Source organism: Notothenia rossii (assembly GCF_949606895.1).
Source record: "Notothenia rossii genome assembly, chromosome: 2".
Lineage (NCBI taxonomy): Eukaryota > Metazoa > Chordata > Actinopteri > Perciformes > Nototheniidae > Notothenia > Notothenia rossii.
In genome coordinates, this window is record NC_136904.1 from 33658304 (window position 1) to 33675035 (window position 16732).

The window sequence follows — 16732 nt, forward strand, 5'->3', positions numbered from 1 at the left end:
CGAAAGAGATGAGTTTTCAGTCTGCGCCTGGAGATATGTAAGCCTTCTGCTGTCCTGATGTCAATGGGGAGCTCATTCCACCATTTTGGAGCCAGGATAGCAAACCCACGTGTTTTTGCTGATGGGAACTTGGGTCCCCCTCGCAGTGCGGGTGCAGCGAGCTGTTTGGCTGATGCAGAGCGGAGTGCACGGGCAAACCCCGGGGCTGAGTTAGCGAGCCCAATACTTGACTCATCAAGGCGGCCACCACCAACGCTGTCCTCCGAGGCACAGCTCCTTGTGCCCCTACCATCACCACCTGCATTGCCACACCCTGGCTGTACCAGACCCGCAAGCATCATCCTCCTCCGTGCCGGTGCCGCCACTACAGATGCTACCTTGCAGCACATCAACAGGTACTATTGGGCCAGCAACCGCTCAAAGACCAACCGCCCCAGATGATATTGGGGTTAATAAACCCAACCAGGGAGTTATCCAGGGAGATTGTTTTCAGGAAAGAAGTGCACTTTTGCCGCTGCATGGTACAACAACAGACCATGGCTTGAATATTCGTTAAAAGCAGATGCAGCCTTTTGTTTCCCCTGTGGACAGTTTAAAGTAAATAGCTCTTCATCTGATGCAGCTTTTATTGTCACAGGTTTTTGCGACTGGAAACACGCATTACAGACTGTTAAAGGACTGCTAAGACATGCTGCATCTTAAGAACACATTTCATGTGAGAGTTTGTGGAGAGAGAGACAGATACGCGAGGAGACAAATAAGGAAATTAGTACTTTGGTGCAGATCAACTGTTATTAGCCTACGTGTCAGCTGTCGTTGATATTATAGCTTTTTTAGCTGTCAACCAACTCCCTCTCAGATGTGACTCGATTGCATGTCCACAGCATGTCTGAGTGCAGTGCATAGGAAAATAAACCATGCCCAAGGCGGGCTAAACAGTTCATCGTCTCCGTGTATTTCTTTCAGAGTGCAACGATGAGGAAGCTGCCATCCTTAACCAGTGTGCCTTGCTCGTGATTTACCAGTGTTTGTGCTACCACGCACACGATGTTTCAAAAGTGGTTTCTATGTTACCCTTTATTTGTGTATGTATTGCGATAAATGTGCGTCTTTGCGCAATGCCGTTGGCCTTGCTGTTTGATATATTGTGCCGCAGGCCCGCAGCACATGACGGTTTTGTGTGCCCTCCCATGAAAATCATATGCCCTCCCTTTAGATTTGTTCTGGCGCCGGGTCTGTGTACAGGAGACACAAAAAGCAAAAGGAAACTGAACGTTTTTTTTACTGTTTTAATGGCTTATCAAGAGCACAACTGAAACATAACATCTGAAACGATGTAACAACATAATAAACTTTTTGGGGATGCAGCTTTGTAGTTATAGGTGTGTGTGTGTGTGTGTGTGTGAGTGTGAGAGAGGGCCTGCTCACGGAAAGCTGGTTGCTGACACAGAAGGACTCCCGAATAGGTGAATTGTGGTAAAGAAATAAAAAATAGAGAAAGTGCATATCTGTCAGCTAGGTTAGGTAAAGGTTGAGATAGTTATCAAGTGAGGAGAATTAACTAAAATACAATACATAGCAATGTTTGAACCAACCGTAGTCATGGGTTTGTTTTAAATACAAACGTTTACATATTCCTCACAAGCCACATTTTTAAGGATTGTTCAAGGCAATTCATTCCAGAATGTTCACTTCGTTCAAAGAAGCAACATGCATAGTAAGATAACAACTTTTTTTCACATTATTTGAAGTGAGAAGTTGTGTGTGAGAGTGCACACAATGTTATTGTTTGACGATAACTGGCCTCTGGTCTTAATACTGGTAGGAGAGGTTAAGTACATTTCAGTCAATATCATGGTGTGTGACATTAACAAGAATTCTGACTGAGCAGAGGTATGTGTGTCTTTGTGAGGGAGGGTGTGTCTGAGTGTGTGGGTCAATTATTGTAAATGTTTAGATGTTCATGTTCTATGTGTGAGAGAGACTGGCACCTAGAGGAAGAGACTGAGGGAGCTCACAGAAAGGAGAGAGAGAGGTGGGGGGACATACACCCAGCATGTGTGCCTATCTGTATGATGTGGCTCTTTGCAGTAACGCAGGGAAATTATTGGCTCTCAACCTCTAACTGGTTGGCCACCCCTGCTGTACACCCTAGTGTCATTCAGGTTAGGGTGGGGGAGAGAGGCGCTGTACCCCAGCGTCCTTTCCTCAAGGAGGGGGTAGGGCGGGGGAGAGAGGCGCTGTGCCCCAGCGTCCTTTCCTCAAGGTGGGGGTAGGGTGTGTGTGATGTCCTCATCAGGGTCTTCCTCACTGTCATCACTGATGTCACTGTCTTGGTCATGGTTCTCCACAGAATCATCAGGCCATTGAGGGGCATTTGGTCCGATTGCCAGGCTGTAGGCCGAAGAAAGATGCTGGATGTGTGTGTCCACGTCAGCAAGTCTTTTCTTTAGAAGACTAGCTAATCCATCTCTCCCTTCTTGAGTCATGTCTAGGGCAGAACATAGAGAATAGAATAATGAAAAGGCATTTAATTTTTGTTAATAGTACACACTGTGGATGTTAAGTAGTATTTGGTTATGGCATCATGGAATTTACCACGATGTCCTCCACATGACACATGTTGCATCTGCATCCTGATCTTGTGAGCCTGACTTCTCAGATAAAGGCAGTGCTGCCTCAGCTCCCTCACAATTATGGCCCTCTCCTCCACAAGTCTCCTTTTGTCCATGTAGGCATCAAAGACAACGATTCTGAAGAGAGAGGAACAGCAAGCATACCATTACCGACCAAGACATGCACCAGTAGGATAAGTGACCGGTCATAGTCCATTAACTGGGAAGCTGGTGTTATAGGTCTTGCTTAGTGCCAGAAAATAAACATATTATATAAACACAAACAAGAGAAGCTCCTACCATCACTTTGCACTTCCCATGGCCATATTAGACTGTCTGTTGTTTGCTGTTCTGCAGACAGTCTTCTCTCCACCTCTTCTTCCTGGATTTCTCCTTCAGGAGGCTGTCCGGTGTTGTACTGGCGTATTGCCGCTAAGAGTTTGGTCTTTTCCTCCCTTAACATTTTGCGAAGCAACTGCCAAATCTTATTGCTGTCTATGTGACGTAATTGTAAAAAAGATTACAGAAACAATGTTCAATGGAATTTTTTAATTACATGACTGCAACTGAATAATAATAACTTACCAGTCTGTCTATAGAGAGGCAAGCTTTCTTTTGGCACAGCCCTAGAAATAGCTGCTCAATGGACATCTGGAGAGACTGATTGTCGCCTGATGTGTTGTCTTGGGTAAATAACAAGAAACACAGTTTGAGGACAAAGACAACATAGGTGTTAATACTATAGGTTAAATAACAATGTTATATTATCAAGTTAGGAAACAGCATACCGTTTGTTGCCCAGTCTCTAACATCATTAACCCATTGTTGGACTTTGTCCTCAGGGCATCCAAGCTCTTCGCAGGTGTGCTTCATTTTTTGAGTCTCACCCTCCAACATTGCGATTGTCTGTTGTAAAAAAGATGTTGCCGATACAGATGTATTTTCAAGATTTTCACCCAAATTTCCATAACTTTTCATGTCTTGTAAACAGTAATTAATCATTCAAACTTTTCCAGACCCGCGCAAGCACTCAGTATCCAACACTTTACCAGCTTGGACAATTATTTGTTTGTGACAGGTTTGCACATTAGTCTTACAAATCTAATCTTGTCATGCCTATACTTACATGGCCAATTACCTTGACATATCTCTTGACCAACACGACATGAAGGTTTTCCTGCTTCCGTCTGTTCCATCCCATTGCATGGACAGTCAACATGTCATTGCGAGCTGTTTTTAAAAGTAAAATTGACAAGCAGATAATATAACTTGGGTGTTTGGAAATCAACTCATAAAAACTCTAGTACTGTTGAAACAGACTACATCAAAGACAAAGATAAAGTAAAGTAAGAGATGGATAATAACTTCAAGACAGAATTATGTTGGTCTAATGTCAAGAGGACATACCTGATTTTGTCATGTACTTAGTTGTGATGGCATAACGTGACAGAAAGCTGTTCACCATCTCCACTTCTTCCCCAGCCGTCGAACCAGCACCCTCCAAATTTCTCCCACTCCACACAATCTAACAAATACACATATTATATGTCATAGATTAATAAAAAAAAAATCTTACAATCACAATAATATAAGAGTGGGCCTCCCTCACACTTTGTGGAATGGGCCTCGGCATGCATGACCGAGAGAAACGGTTGCATGCTCAGCAAAGGTCGCAGTTCTGGCATTGTCTTTGCCACTTTCTCGAGGTAGGGCCAGTATTTACAAGCAATATCTGTGCAATAAAAATGCACGTTTGTAGCTTGAAACTGCGTTTGAAGGAACAAGGGGTAGGCAAATATTTCTCCTCTGAACATGTTGAGAGCTTTCAGTAGCACTCCATGTCTACATACAGCCACCTCTAAACCCTCTTCATCAAGCCTGCTGGCTCTTCTTGCTGTCTCTCGATCAGCTGACCACTGGCTGGTGCCACATGTACCTTTTCCTGGGGTCTACAATTAAAGACATTTTAATGTTACACTCTCAAAACAAGTAAAGGCTAGAAAAATGATAGGAAAAAAAATGTTGTGCTTACACATTTTACATTTGTTCTGACTTTGTCAACAAAGTCTGTGACAGCCGAGTCTTCCATGATGAACGGCCCTTTAAAAAGTGGTTCATCGATCCTAAATTCAAAAATAAATATTCAATTCATTATTATCATCATTGGTAGGCTACTTCTTAAATTCAATTGACATACAAAAAAGATGTACCTCTGTGACTGTCGGAAACGTTACTGTTTCCTATTCCCATCCACTGACACAGCCAACATTTTGGGAGTAGAAGCTGCGCCTGAGAACGGTTCATCACACGTCATTTTCTGGCACTCGTACTGGCAGGCCATATACTCCAGAAAGCTTCTTTGGAAGACATCTCCATGGATTTTTCCTGTCTGGAAGTTTGAGAAGCAACATTTTTACCTTACACATGTCAGAATAATACGAGGAAACAGGAAGACTTTCACAGTGGTTGGAGGCAAGAGGGGGGCTATTATGAGTATCCCTAACACACGATATCCTGAAAAGTGATGGTCAGGTTAGGATCGGAAGATGCTGGAAGAGTAGGAGCATTATTTCAGCTTTTGTCATATGCGCCATGACTCTACTTTCTCTACAGTACAATACAATACATAATCCTATTTTTTCCCACTGAAGAGCACAATGTTTTTCATCATACAAATTGTGTTCTTCAGTAAAGAACAAAAGTTGGATTATGATATGTTTGATCTTATACAGTATGTCCTACATCTACCAGTGCTAGGTTTTTAGCTCTAATGTAACACTAGTTAAACTACTTTCAGTAACATTGTAAGCTTTTCAATTTAGTTATTTTGACATAAACATATTTCCAATCAACATGTTTCATCTACACAAAATAAAATGCATCCTTTCACAATGCCCTCTACGTATGCAATACTCAGTGAAAGTCATCTTACCCTTCCATAATGCTGTGTCCTCCGTTCCAGCATCTGTAAAAAGGCCTGTCTGGACAAACCTGGTGCCACAGTCTTCAGGTCCTCAAAAGATTTGAAGACATCCGTGGAATATAACGTGTCTCCGTTCACAGAAGCTGGCCAGTAACCGCTTCTAATGAGGTCTCCCCAATCAGGTGTCCATTCGTAATGGCATGTGTTGCACACCCTCTTGGGGAGATGCAAATCATAACGCTCTAATAACAAATACAGTTTAGTAAAAACAATCGCATTCATTACCTGTATTAGGGTGACAAAAAGAACACTTAAAATCATAGCATTAATGCAGACGAAAATGACAGGCCTGCCTATAGACTCTGTAACACCTTCAGGGTTACACGAGTGTGAAGGCCTACCAGTGGGCAGAAGACGATTTGTGAAGAGAGGTTAAAAATATGTCTTAAACTACCAGTACATTAGGAAAGTTATAAAATAACCACTTGGGGCTAAATTGTGTTAAGTGAAATACCTTGGTGTCTCAAAGTGAACATGGCATTTGTCTTGACTAGTGACATTGTTGGGGGAATACATTTGAAATATCCTTCATTGAAGGACTCCCTGATATGAAGGGTGTGTATGCTGTGTTTAGAAATGTCACAGTCATGACACAACCATTCAAGGGGCATGCATTCTCTGCAGCGAAGGACCGCAGGAGCGGAGCAATGTGAGCATCTCCATTCCGGTACCATAGTTGAAGACAGCAAGCTGTCCAAGTGATGGGACCTTGCCTTTTGCCACTCCAATTGGGCAGCACTTTGGCGCAGGCACCATGAGGAAGAGGTTGATGGTTGATCAACCAAAAGCTCCTGCAATTGCTGAATCTCATCCTCTGGAAACAAACAAAAAAGAAAATGTTCAGCATCACAAAAGCGTACTCATATTGCATCACGTATTCGTTTGATGTTATGTTGACACATTTCCTAACTTTCAATGATAGTAAATGTCATCCTACCAAAAAGCTGAAGGGGTACTGCAGAGGTTGCTCCAGCTGGTTCCACAGTCACTGGACTGTCAATGGCAACAGTTCTGGCTGAAAAATAATAATAATAATAGATATATTGGTAACAGATAATAATTACAGAGAACAGGAGGCAATCGCAGGCAAGTGTTATGCATTAAAAGAGTTCTAACAGTTCTAACCAACTCTAACTATTTATTACAATGCCTATTTTTATATGTACGACGGAATAACAGATATTTGTTCAATACCTCTCTAAGCTGAAACATGCTGTACCAATCATGTTGCGAACAATCACAACAAAAATGATATGTTAATCATGAATACCTGTATACATGCACAAACCCTTAGTACGTCGGCAGGTTGCCCCACTTCTGCTCCTCCTTTTTAGAGGACACCCCTGAGCATCTTTGCCAACCCAGCGGATTCTGCTCCTGTTAGATGCTGCTCTGGCCCTGTCTTCTTCCTCCTTCAATAAAGTAGTCATGCATTTTCACAACAAGCTGCTTTTCATTCCCAGTGTATTCCTATTCACTTACAAGCATTACAAAATTACAAGCACATAATCAATCAACCTAATCAGTACATCGGGCACAAAACCAATACAATTGAAATAAAAAAATGTACCTTCAGTTGTTTACAAAGTAAATCGGCAAGGAAAATGGCATCTTCTAGCTGTTCCTCGCCTTGTTTAGCAGCCATTTCAGGAACTAGAAATCAAAACACACACAGGTGCGTGTGTTTGCATGCGTATAAATACAAAAGAGAAAGTGGTAAAGAGACAGAGATGAGGATGGTAAAAATGGGGAGAAGACAGGAAGAAATGTAGGGAATATAGCTCTGAGGAGGGAGAAGAGAAGAAATTGAAAAAGGCTCTTAAAAGTGCTGTTAGATCTTGCTTTGGTTTGGTATCTGTTGAAGGAAAAAAATACAGTGACCATTTACAATCTCACATATCATCAACAAGCTTTAACATTGGGTGTAATTTACGAGTTAAAGCACTAATCAATCAGAGGCGGACTGGAACAAGGACAGCTCTGAACGTTTTGTCCTAAATAGGACCACAACAATCAGTGTGCAGTAACAGTCTGTCGATGGTTGTCATGACATTTCTTCACAATACTATTAGTTGCCACTGTATGCAAGTATGACAGCCACAATAGGCATTTTTCCAAGCTTTGTATATACAGTGCCAAAAGTATTTAACTCAACATTTTCTTACATTAACTTTGTTTCCAACACAGCATTTACATTGTTAGCAGTTATGTTTTGGTGTACTTCTAAAGGTAATTATTCTAAAGGTTCTTATTATACATCCATGGTCTGTAGTTCGTTTATAGCATAACGTTAGCATTTTGCTTCTGGCCATTAGATTCAGAGAGACAGCAAGTGCATTTCGTGGCATCTGCGGGCAGTGGCAAGTACTTCCGGCATCTGCCACGGAGGCCGCTACTCCGTGGTATCTGTGGCAAGTATATGCCACAGATGCTGTATCTGTGGCAAGTATATGCCACAGATGCCACAACTTGCCGTGGCAAGTATATGCCACAACCATGCCACAACTTGCCGTGGCAAGTATATGCCAAAACTTATATATGCCACAACTTGCCGTGGCAAGTATATGCCACAACTTGCCGTGGCAAGTAAATGCCACAAGTTAAGAGTTAAGAGAAGGTTTACGGTAGCTGCCACTCGCCTTCCGTGGCAAATGCTGATATTTAAACCCGTATTTATCGCGTAAAATGTCGCTGTTTTGGCATGACTTTATCGGACTGATCTGTACACAATAGGGATGTGCATCTCCATCACTGAGGCCGATACGATGCGCATCTCGATACGTTACCACGATACGATACATTAACGATACCTTTGAAACACCAGGCGATGCGATACGATACGATACGATTCACCCCTGTTGCGATACAGTTCGATACGATTTGATTCAACATTATGCGATTCGGGGCGATACGATGCGATTCAACACGATGCAAAAATAATGATACTTCAATATGGTACGACAGAGGATTTTTGTTTTATTCCTTATATTAAGCAAATCATATATTAACAAAAAAGTGCTTTACATATTTGGTACTGCACATCCCATCATGCCGTTTATTTTTTTACCTTTAAAAGCTCTCCAGAGTACAATTGTATAACACCTCACAGTTAAACAATGTAAGGATGCATTGCTCATGATTAACAATGTGCAAATAACAGCTACCATAGAGCAATGCCCATCTGCCAGCCTGATGTGCTTAACACTCAGAGGCTGACACACCAGTGAGCAGAAAGCATTGGTTTCTATCTGAACAATAAAGAAAACAAATAACCTTTCACAAACAGGTATTTCATAACTGCTTACAGTAAGGAAGACATTTAAATTATTATTGGCCGTCACAGGCTGCTGTAAGCTAAACACCTCTCTCTGACAGAACACCTCACTGAGTGATTTAACTCATATGTCTCACTTTCAGGTTTCTCTTTTCAGCCGCAGACCCCATGTCGCCTCTTTATGTGCGTCGCTAAGTTCCTCGTACTACTTGTGTACTTTAAAGCGGCTCGGCATCGTTAACAATTTGCGAGTGATTTTTCAAGTTGACCGTCTGTAGTAATAGTGCCGCGCACATATACCATCAGGACGTTACTGATGGGGTGCGGCTGCGGAGTGATACTGTGTATATGCAAGTCCGCATCTAGGACGGATCTATGTATCATGGCTGTAGACCTGTTAAGTAATAAAGATACCTCATACAAAGGTCCACGGATACCTTATTACTCTCCATGACCTGCGGTCAACTATATAGCATAAATGACTATTACACCGTCTTTCTTGAACAATCCGAAGTGTTGCCAAACGTTTGATTTGTAGGTATTTTTCGCTGCGCTGTGTTTCTCTTTCTCCTCAACTTCCGTGTGTGTTGATAACTGAGACTCTCGTTCTCCGTAGTGGCGAAGCAAATATCAAAGATCGTCTCTGCTGAACGTTGACAAGATAAGGGGATTTTATATGAATGAATCGGTTTTTTACCGATGCAAAGACGCTACGCAATCGATGCATCGCGAGTTCAACCCAAACTGTAGCCGATGTGCACTCTTTCAACCGGTGCACTCGCATCTTGAACGTTTATGCCGGTGCACCGATGCGAATCGGTGAATCTTAACATCTCTAGTACACAAGACTGATGATCTGTTACTGATGGTCCGATCATATTTTTCAAAAAGATTAAACATTATATGTTCTATAGATTTTACTTGGAGAACGTGGTTTGTTAAAATAAATAAACGTGCTATTTTTATGATAATACTCAAGATATATTATTAGTAAGTTGACATAAAGATCTAACATTGTTGACCAGAGGTGGGAAATAGGCTAACTTGTATACTCAAGTACTGTACTTGTGATTTAGAAATAGCCTACTTGTGCTTTAGTTGAGTATGTAAATGCTATGTTACGTAGTAGGTTACTTACCCCACTAAAATTCAGAGGTAAATTGTGTAATTGTAGCCTACTCCCCTACATTTATTTAATACGCTACCTTTAGTTACTTACTACAGATTCTGATTAATGATGATACATATAATCAAGTCTTAAATCAGACTTTATAGTTACTCCTTGAGTAAATTCACAAGATACCCTACTACAGTATACAAAGTCATTAAAACTAGCTGCACCTTTACCAGCTTTGAGAACACTTTCATGATCAATCATTATAATGAAAACATGTAATATGCACTTTAAGTATATTGTTATGCTAATCATTTTGCGCTTTTACTTGAGTAACATTTTAATGCATGACTTTTACTTGTAACAGAGTATTCCAACATTTAGGTTGGCTACTTCTACTTTTACTTCACACTAGAAACCGCCAGGGGTCGCTGTATAGCCTACCTAAAACCACCAACGTGTCAAATGAACGAATGCATTGATTTTCAAGGTACAATGTTATTTTATTTATCATACTAGAACACAATGAGTGTTGCCACTACTCGCCGTGGCATGTGCCTTGGCATTTGTGGCATCTCCCACAGAGGCCACTACTCTGTGGCATCTGTGGCAAGTATATGCCACAGATGCCACAACTTGCCGTGGCAAGTATATGCCACAACTTGCCGTGGCAAGTAAATGCCACAGATGCCACAACTTGCCGTGGCAAGTATATGCCACAACTTGCCGTGGCATTTGCGCATGCTGAACGGGAGTTGCCACAAGATGCCAGAGTTAAGAGAAGTTTTACGGTAGCTGCCACTCGCCTTCCGTGGCAAATGCTGATATTTAAACTCGTATTTATCGTGTAAAATGTCGCTGGACTATCACAGGACTGATGTGCGATCTCTATTTTTCAAAAAGATCATAAATTATCATTTATATTCAATTTTACTTGGAATAGCCTACTTGGTTTGCTAAAATAAACAAACGTGCTATATCTATGATAGTATTCTAAACATAGGCCTATATTGTAATAAAAAAAGAAATATTGGCAAGTGAGCGTTGCAACGCAAGCTCTTGGCAATTGTCGCTTCTTGAGGGGAGTTTCCACTGCTTGCTACGATAACCAGGTGTATTGTTACTAGTAAAGACAAATAATTAAAAAATAAATATCTGTATTGACACAGCAACGTGTACAATGGTGTTATTAGACTTGGCTACAGACTTAGGGCAGCTGTAACTGATTGCAGTTGCCACTGCTAGTGAGATGCTAAGATTTATATTTTATAAATGAGGCAAAGCACAGTTATATTTGATTGTACACATGTAAAAATGTGTTATTTTAAATCCAGGCATATGTACTTAATTTGTATTATTTTCGTTGTTAATAAACAGATTAATGTCATTGCATCTGTTTTGTTGTTTAATATTTTAATTCTGGTTGAACATTTTTATTTAAATGCTTCAGATTATTCTTATTAGATATTGATATCAGTGAAATCTAAACAAACCATGTTATTCCGTTAAGACAATCATGACAGTATATTAAAAATCGAGACACAATGCATGCTTTTTTATCCACCCTTTTATTGCGTTTTAAAACTGGCGAACAATTGATATTGTTCGAGTTCTTGACAGAACGCTGAGTCAGGCTCATCCGTCTCCCCTTGCCAGCTTTTCAGTGCTTTTAGGCTTTGCGCTTGGTTGTCCTTATCCTTATAGCACAAGTAGGCTATTTCTAAATCACAAGTACAGTAGGCTACTTGAGTATACAAGTTAGCCTATTTCCCACCTCTGGTCAACAATGTTAGATCTTTATGTCAACTTACTAATAATATATCTTGAATATTATCATAAAAATAGCACGTTTATTTATTTTAACAAACCACGTTCTCCAAGTAAAATCTATAGAACATATAATGTTTAATCTTTTTGAAAAATAGAGATCGGACCATCAGTAACAGATCATCAGTCTTGTGTACAGATCAGTCCGATAAAGTTATGCCAAAACAGCGACATTTTACGCGATAAATACGGGTTTAAATATCAGCATTTGCCACGGAAGGCGAGTGGCAGCTACCATAAACCTTCTCTTAACTTGTGGCATTTACTTGCCACGGCAAGTTGTGGCATATACTTGCCACGGCAAGTTGTGGAATGGTTGTGGCATATACTTGCCACGGCAAGTTGTGGCATCTGTGGCATATACTTGCCACAGATACCACGGAGTAGCGGCCTCTGTGGCAGATGCCGGAAGTACTTGCCACTGCCTGCAGATGCCACGAAATGAGCCAGGCCCTACTGTATTCATGATTCGAAAATTATAAAAGTAGGGTAGATATGTGGAGATTATCCGGCTGAACAAAAGTTGCATTTATCAAGCAGGTTCGTTTTCCACAGATCTTATTTCGAGCTATTTTCCAAAATCCTATGGAGAAATCCCATTGACTCTGAGACGAGGGAACCAATAGTTGTAAAATGTTAACTCATTTCCGGGTTGTAGCACTCACCACTGCACTATATCTCCGGTCAAGTAAAGCTAATATGTGTTTAGCTAGCTCGTGCTTTAAAAAGATATGTAACTACAACTGATTTACTTGCAATAAACATTAAAATATTGGAGGCATGCAGTGCAGCACATTACCTGCTTGACGAAGTCAGACAGAGAGGAGGTTGTAGCCGATGTCCGGTGCGTTCATGTTCATCGGATAGTAATCGGTAGCATGGTGTTCACTTACTACGCGACCGCACAATGTAACGTACAGTAATTCCACAACCACATAAATAGATTAACATCGTGTTTGAAGAGTTTATCGCCGGCCACTAGAGGGCAGTGTCACTGCTGTCGCTGCCCGGTTATGCCGTGCTCTGACCCGGTAGTGCCGAGCGGCCATTTTAGTTCAAACATTGTTCGTTCACTCCGCCTCGAGTTGAGACGTTCGTCCACTCATTCATGTAAGACTGTTTCCACTATTATATTATACTATATATTATACTATATATATATTATACTATTATACTACTATACTCTGTTTCGTGGTATATATTTGTGTTGATTAAATTGCATGGATGTAATACTTTGTCAGCTTATCTTGCTGCATTACTCTGTTTCAGGGTGTCGTCATCCTTGTCAATAAATTACCGAAACTGACATTGAAGAGTGTGTTTCTTCAGTGTTTATGTCATTTTAATGGTTAATCTCAATACACAGACATTTTCCGTGCTTTCCAATAGTTTAAAATCGTTTTATTCCACTGTTTAATAACCTGTTCAATACAAACATGCCACTTGTAAAAATGAAATAACATTTCTGTGAACTGATATTTGTTTAGTGAGCTTATTAGAGGATGTACCCATTTTTTGGGGATGTTCCCTTTGATTGTAAAATGTCAATGAAGATGTCAGACTTAGTATATTTGTTAATAATTACAAACAACAACACATGGAATTTTTGTGTGTGTGTGTTCCAAGTGAATCTGCGGCCCCCTGGTGGCCAGTACATCAATTATGTGGCCCCCACCACCATCAAAGTTGCCCATCCCTGCATTAGGCTAAACTAACCTGTAGCTGCTCCGTACACACTCACAACAACGTAATACAGACATAAATAAAGCAGCGACTGTATTCGCCATGACATAGACAGTCTGTGTTTTGTACATGTTTAACTTTTGTCCAGTTTCTGAACAGATATGAGGAACTGTGAGCTCTGAGTTTGTGCTAACGGCTAATGTGTTGGGACCATGGTTGGGACATATTGAGCTGTCGGGCGTTGACCAATCACGAAGCGTCATTTCTTGACTGGCAGCAAAAACATCCAATCACAGCAGTGCTTCTCTGGCCGGCTCTGTCCAATCACAAACAAGAAGTGTTCTCCCTAAAGCAGGGGTGGGGAACCTTTTTCCTCTCAAGGGCCATTTCAATTTTTACAACATCCTCCGAGGGCCGTACAAATGATTGAACTCAACGTCTGCTTAAAAAACTTAAATCACAGCCCATTCATTTCGCCTTTCTTACATGCTGTGCAAAGAAAAATCAACCTCTTAGTCCAGATATTTGACCATGACCTGCACATGCATGCACCGTGGCATGACCACCAAAACAGAAATATATGGACACAAGATGTGTGCAAATCTATTTAGTTTCATATCCATGTGGACATGATTTAAGTGGGGGGGGGGGGGGGGGGGAACGTTTGACCTCTGTCATTGCCAACAAAGGGTATATAACAAAGTATTGATATGAACTTTTGTTATTGACCAAATACTTATTTTCCACCATAATTTGCAAATAACCAGGAAGATTTTTTTTTAATGTTGAAGTTAAAAGCATCAATCTCGTGCACTTTGGGAGTAAAATTAATAGATCTATGGTTACATCTCTCAACACCCATATGAAACAAAACTGTAAGCAGATTTTTTTCTTTATGGATATTCTTGGAATACATGATAGACGCGTCCCGGCCCGGAACCGCGTTCTGGTGCTCTCCGTTAGAACTACACCCCTGTCAGACGAGACATATACCACGTGATGACACGTTAGGCTCGTGTTGTGTTCAAAGACCCTGACCTTGGCCAGGAAAAACAGGCAATCGCTTGTTATTTTGCGGTCTAGATTTCTTGAATTTTTTTCTTTTTTGCGTGTGTTTATAAATTACCTCGAGGGCCGTACCAAATGTTCTCGCGGGCCGTATACGGCCCGGAGGCTGGAGGTTCCCCACCCCTGCCCTAAAGGAATACCTTTTCCGTCCAATGTGAAATGCTGTGGTGTTTCCTGAAATGCTGTGGTGTTTCCTGAAATGCTGTGGTGTTTTCTGAAATGCTGTTGTGTTTTCTGAAATGCTGCAGCGTTTTCTGAAATGCTGTTGTGTTTTGTGAAATGCTGTAGTGTTTTCGGAAATGCTGTGGCGTTTTGTGAAATGCTGAGCCGTTTTCCGAAATGCTGTGGCGTTTTCTGAAATGCTGTGGTGTTTTCGGAAATGCTGTGGTGTCTTGCACTTCAGGGCCACCGTAACATATAATCATATCAACACTACCAAACACAGACCACACAAGTTAACCACTGCTAACAGATTTATACACGAACGAAGAGCAAGTATCGAGAGGCGTCCGTTCACACAACAGAGCCTCCAGAGTGATCCTCAGTCACAGGCTTTGAAGTCATCTCTAGCGTGTGTGCGCCGGCTGTGCGCTGCAATAGGCTGAAGTGACTTAATTTTTTTAATATTTTCTTGTCTTTTTTTCAAGTAAATATTGAAACTTCTGCCAGAACGATGGATGTGGACCAGCTGTGGCTGAAAGGAGACTTGTGTAATTGTGTTATTTGGTTTTCTTTATCCGTAATGGCATTAATTCTTGCTACATTAGATACCTATCTGTGATAAGGATTTTTGTTTTTTTAAATGGTCTCGCACCCTTTTACTTGAAAAATGCCATGCAGCCGGGTCAATATTACTATAGTAACTTTGGTGTCCCCATCAGAATCACTGTTATCATGAAAATGTAGCAGAATAATTATACTCTGAGGTCTTATTATAAAAGGCCAAACATTTTCACACATATCAGTACAATGATAAGTCTCTTGAAGTGTGTTTCCTTTATTTTATATCTTATTTTTTCATTGGATGTACGTGATGTTGGCATGTCCCACACACTACTCTGCTAACTGCAGTGTGTGTAATAAGTGGTTTAATCATACTACATTTAAAAAAAAAATGATATGCTTTTATTGTCCATAACGAGTTAAGTGATGAAACGGGTCATTTTGATCAGGTATATTCTATTTTCAAAATACAACTGAACATTTTGCATGTGTCCCTGACATTTGCTCTCCACCCTATCATTAAGGGTGGACTTAAGGGTAAAAACTAGGGCTGTCAGTCGATTAAAATATTTAATCGCGATTAATCGCATAATTGTCCATAGTTAATCGCGATTAATCACACATTTTTTATCTGTTCAAAATGTACCTTAGAGGAATATTTTTCAAGTTTTTAATACTCTTATCAACATATGAGTGGGCAAATACGCTTTATGCAAATGTTTATTATCATTTGAACAATGACAAATATTCTCATGAATATTAAACACAACAACCTCTGAACATTACAAATAATAATAATAATAAAAATAATAATAATACATTACATTTAGGTATAAAACGCTTTTCCTGGTGCTCAAAGCGCTTATATTCGATGGGTTTAATTATTATGCCTCAATTCAACCTGGTGTGTGTGTGTGTGTGTGTGTGTGTGTGTGTGTGTGTGTGTGTGTGTGTGTGTGTGTGTGTGTGTGTGTGTGTGTGTGTGTGTGTGTGTGTGTGTGTGTGTGTGTGTGTGTGTGTGTGTGTGTGTGTGTGTGTGTGTGTGTGTGTGTGTGTGTGTGTGTGTGTGTGTGTGTGTGTGTGTGTGTGTGTGTGTGTGTGTGTGTGTGTGTGTGTGTGTGTGTGTGTGTGTGTGTGTGTGCGTGCGTGCGTGCGTGCTGGATCGTTGGAGCTATGTGCAGCTCAAGGCATATGCTCGAACGGGAACTGCCTGGAGGCTGCAATCATGTTGCGCGCACTATCCGTGCTGAGTGTGCTGACTTTTCGTACAATGTCCCATTGTCTGGCTACCTGCATAAAGTCAAGTGCTCGGCGAAATGTCGCTCCTCTGTTTTCATTGATACAGCTCCTTATATTTGTTAGCGCAGCTAGCTAGCACCAGATGCTAACAACAACAATATACGTAAGGTCTCTCTGTCAGGGCCTGCCGGTGAGTGTGGAAGTGT

The 16732-nt window shown here is 41.0% G+C and overlaps 1 protein-coding gene across 6 annotated transcripts; it reads right to left on the reverse strand.

The window, feature by feature from the left end:
- Positions 1–1388: 1388 nt before the first annotated feature.
- On the reverse strand, positions 1389–12837 carry LOC307030650 (uncharacterized protein). 6 transcript variants are annotated; one of them, XM_079667199.1, is made up of 15 exons: positions 12613–12837; positions 7169–7453; positions 6887–7010; positions 6536–6613; positions 5548–6412; positions 4826–5004; positions 4648–4738; positions 4466–4564; positions 4023–4140; positions 3742–3845; positions 3404–3521; positions 3201–3298; positions 2916–3070; positions 2599–2753; positions 1389–2491 (listed from the first exon to the last, which is right to left on the reverse strand). In XM_079667199.1, the coding sequence occupies exons 7-13, from the start codon at positions 4702–4704 to the stop codon at positions 3011–3013; spliced, it is 654 nt and encodes a 217-aa protein (XP_079523325.1). In that variant the 5' UTR covers positions 4705–4738; positions 4826–5004; positions 5548–6412; positions 6536–6613; positions 6887–7010; positions 7169–7453; positions 12613–12837; the 3' UTR covers positions 1389–2491; positions 2599–2753; positions 2916–3010. The 6 variants fall into 6 exon arrangements, 5 of the variants coding, with proteins under 5 accessions (XP_079523325.1, XP_079523327.1, XP_079523326.1 ...); XM_079667201.1 differs by having other exon boundaries at positions 2916–3110; positions 12613–12836; XM_079667200.1 differs by having other exon boundaries at positions 3754–3845; positions 12613–12835.
- Positions 12838–16732: the final 3895 nt, after the last annotated feature.

Excerpts from the sequence above, each read along its gene's own strand:
- LOC307030650 (XM_079667199.1), bottom strand. The coding sequence starts at position 4,704 with ATGGAAGACTCGGCTGTCACAGACTTTGTTGACAAAGTCAGAACAAAT. Across the intron at positions 3,846-4,022 it reads TAAGTACATGACAAAATCAG|CTCGCAATGACATGTTGACT; the intron begins GTATGTCCTCTT and ends TTTTAAAAACAG. Across the intron at positions 3,522-3,741 it reads ATGTCAAGGTAATTGGCCAT|ACAATCGCAATGTTGGAGGG; the intron begins GTAAGTATAGGC and ends TTTTTACAACAG.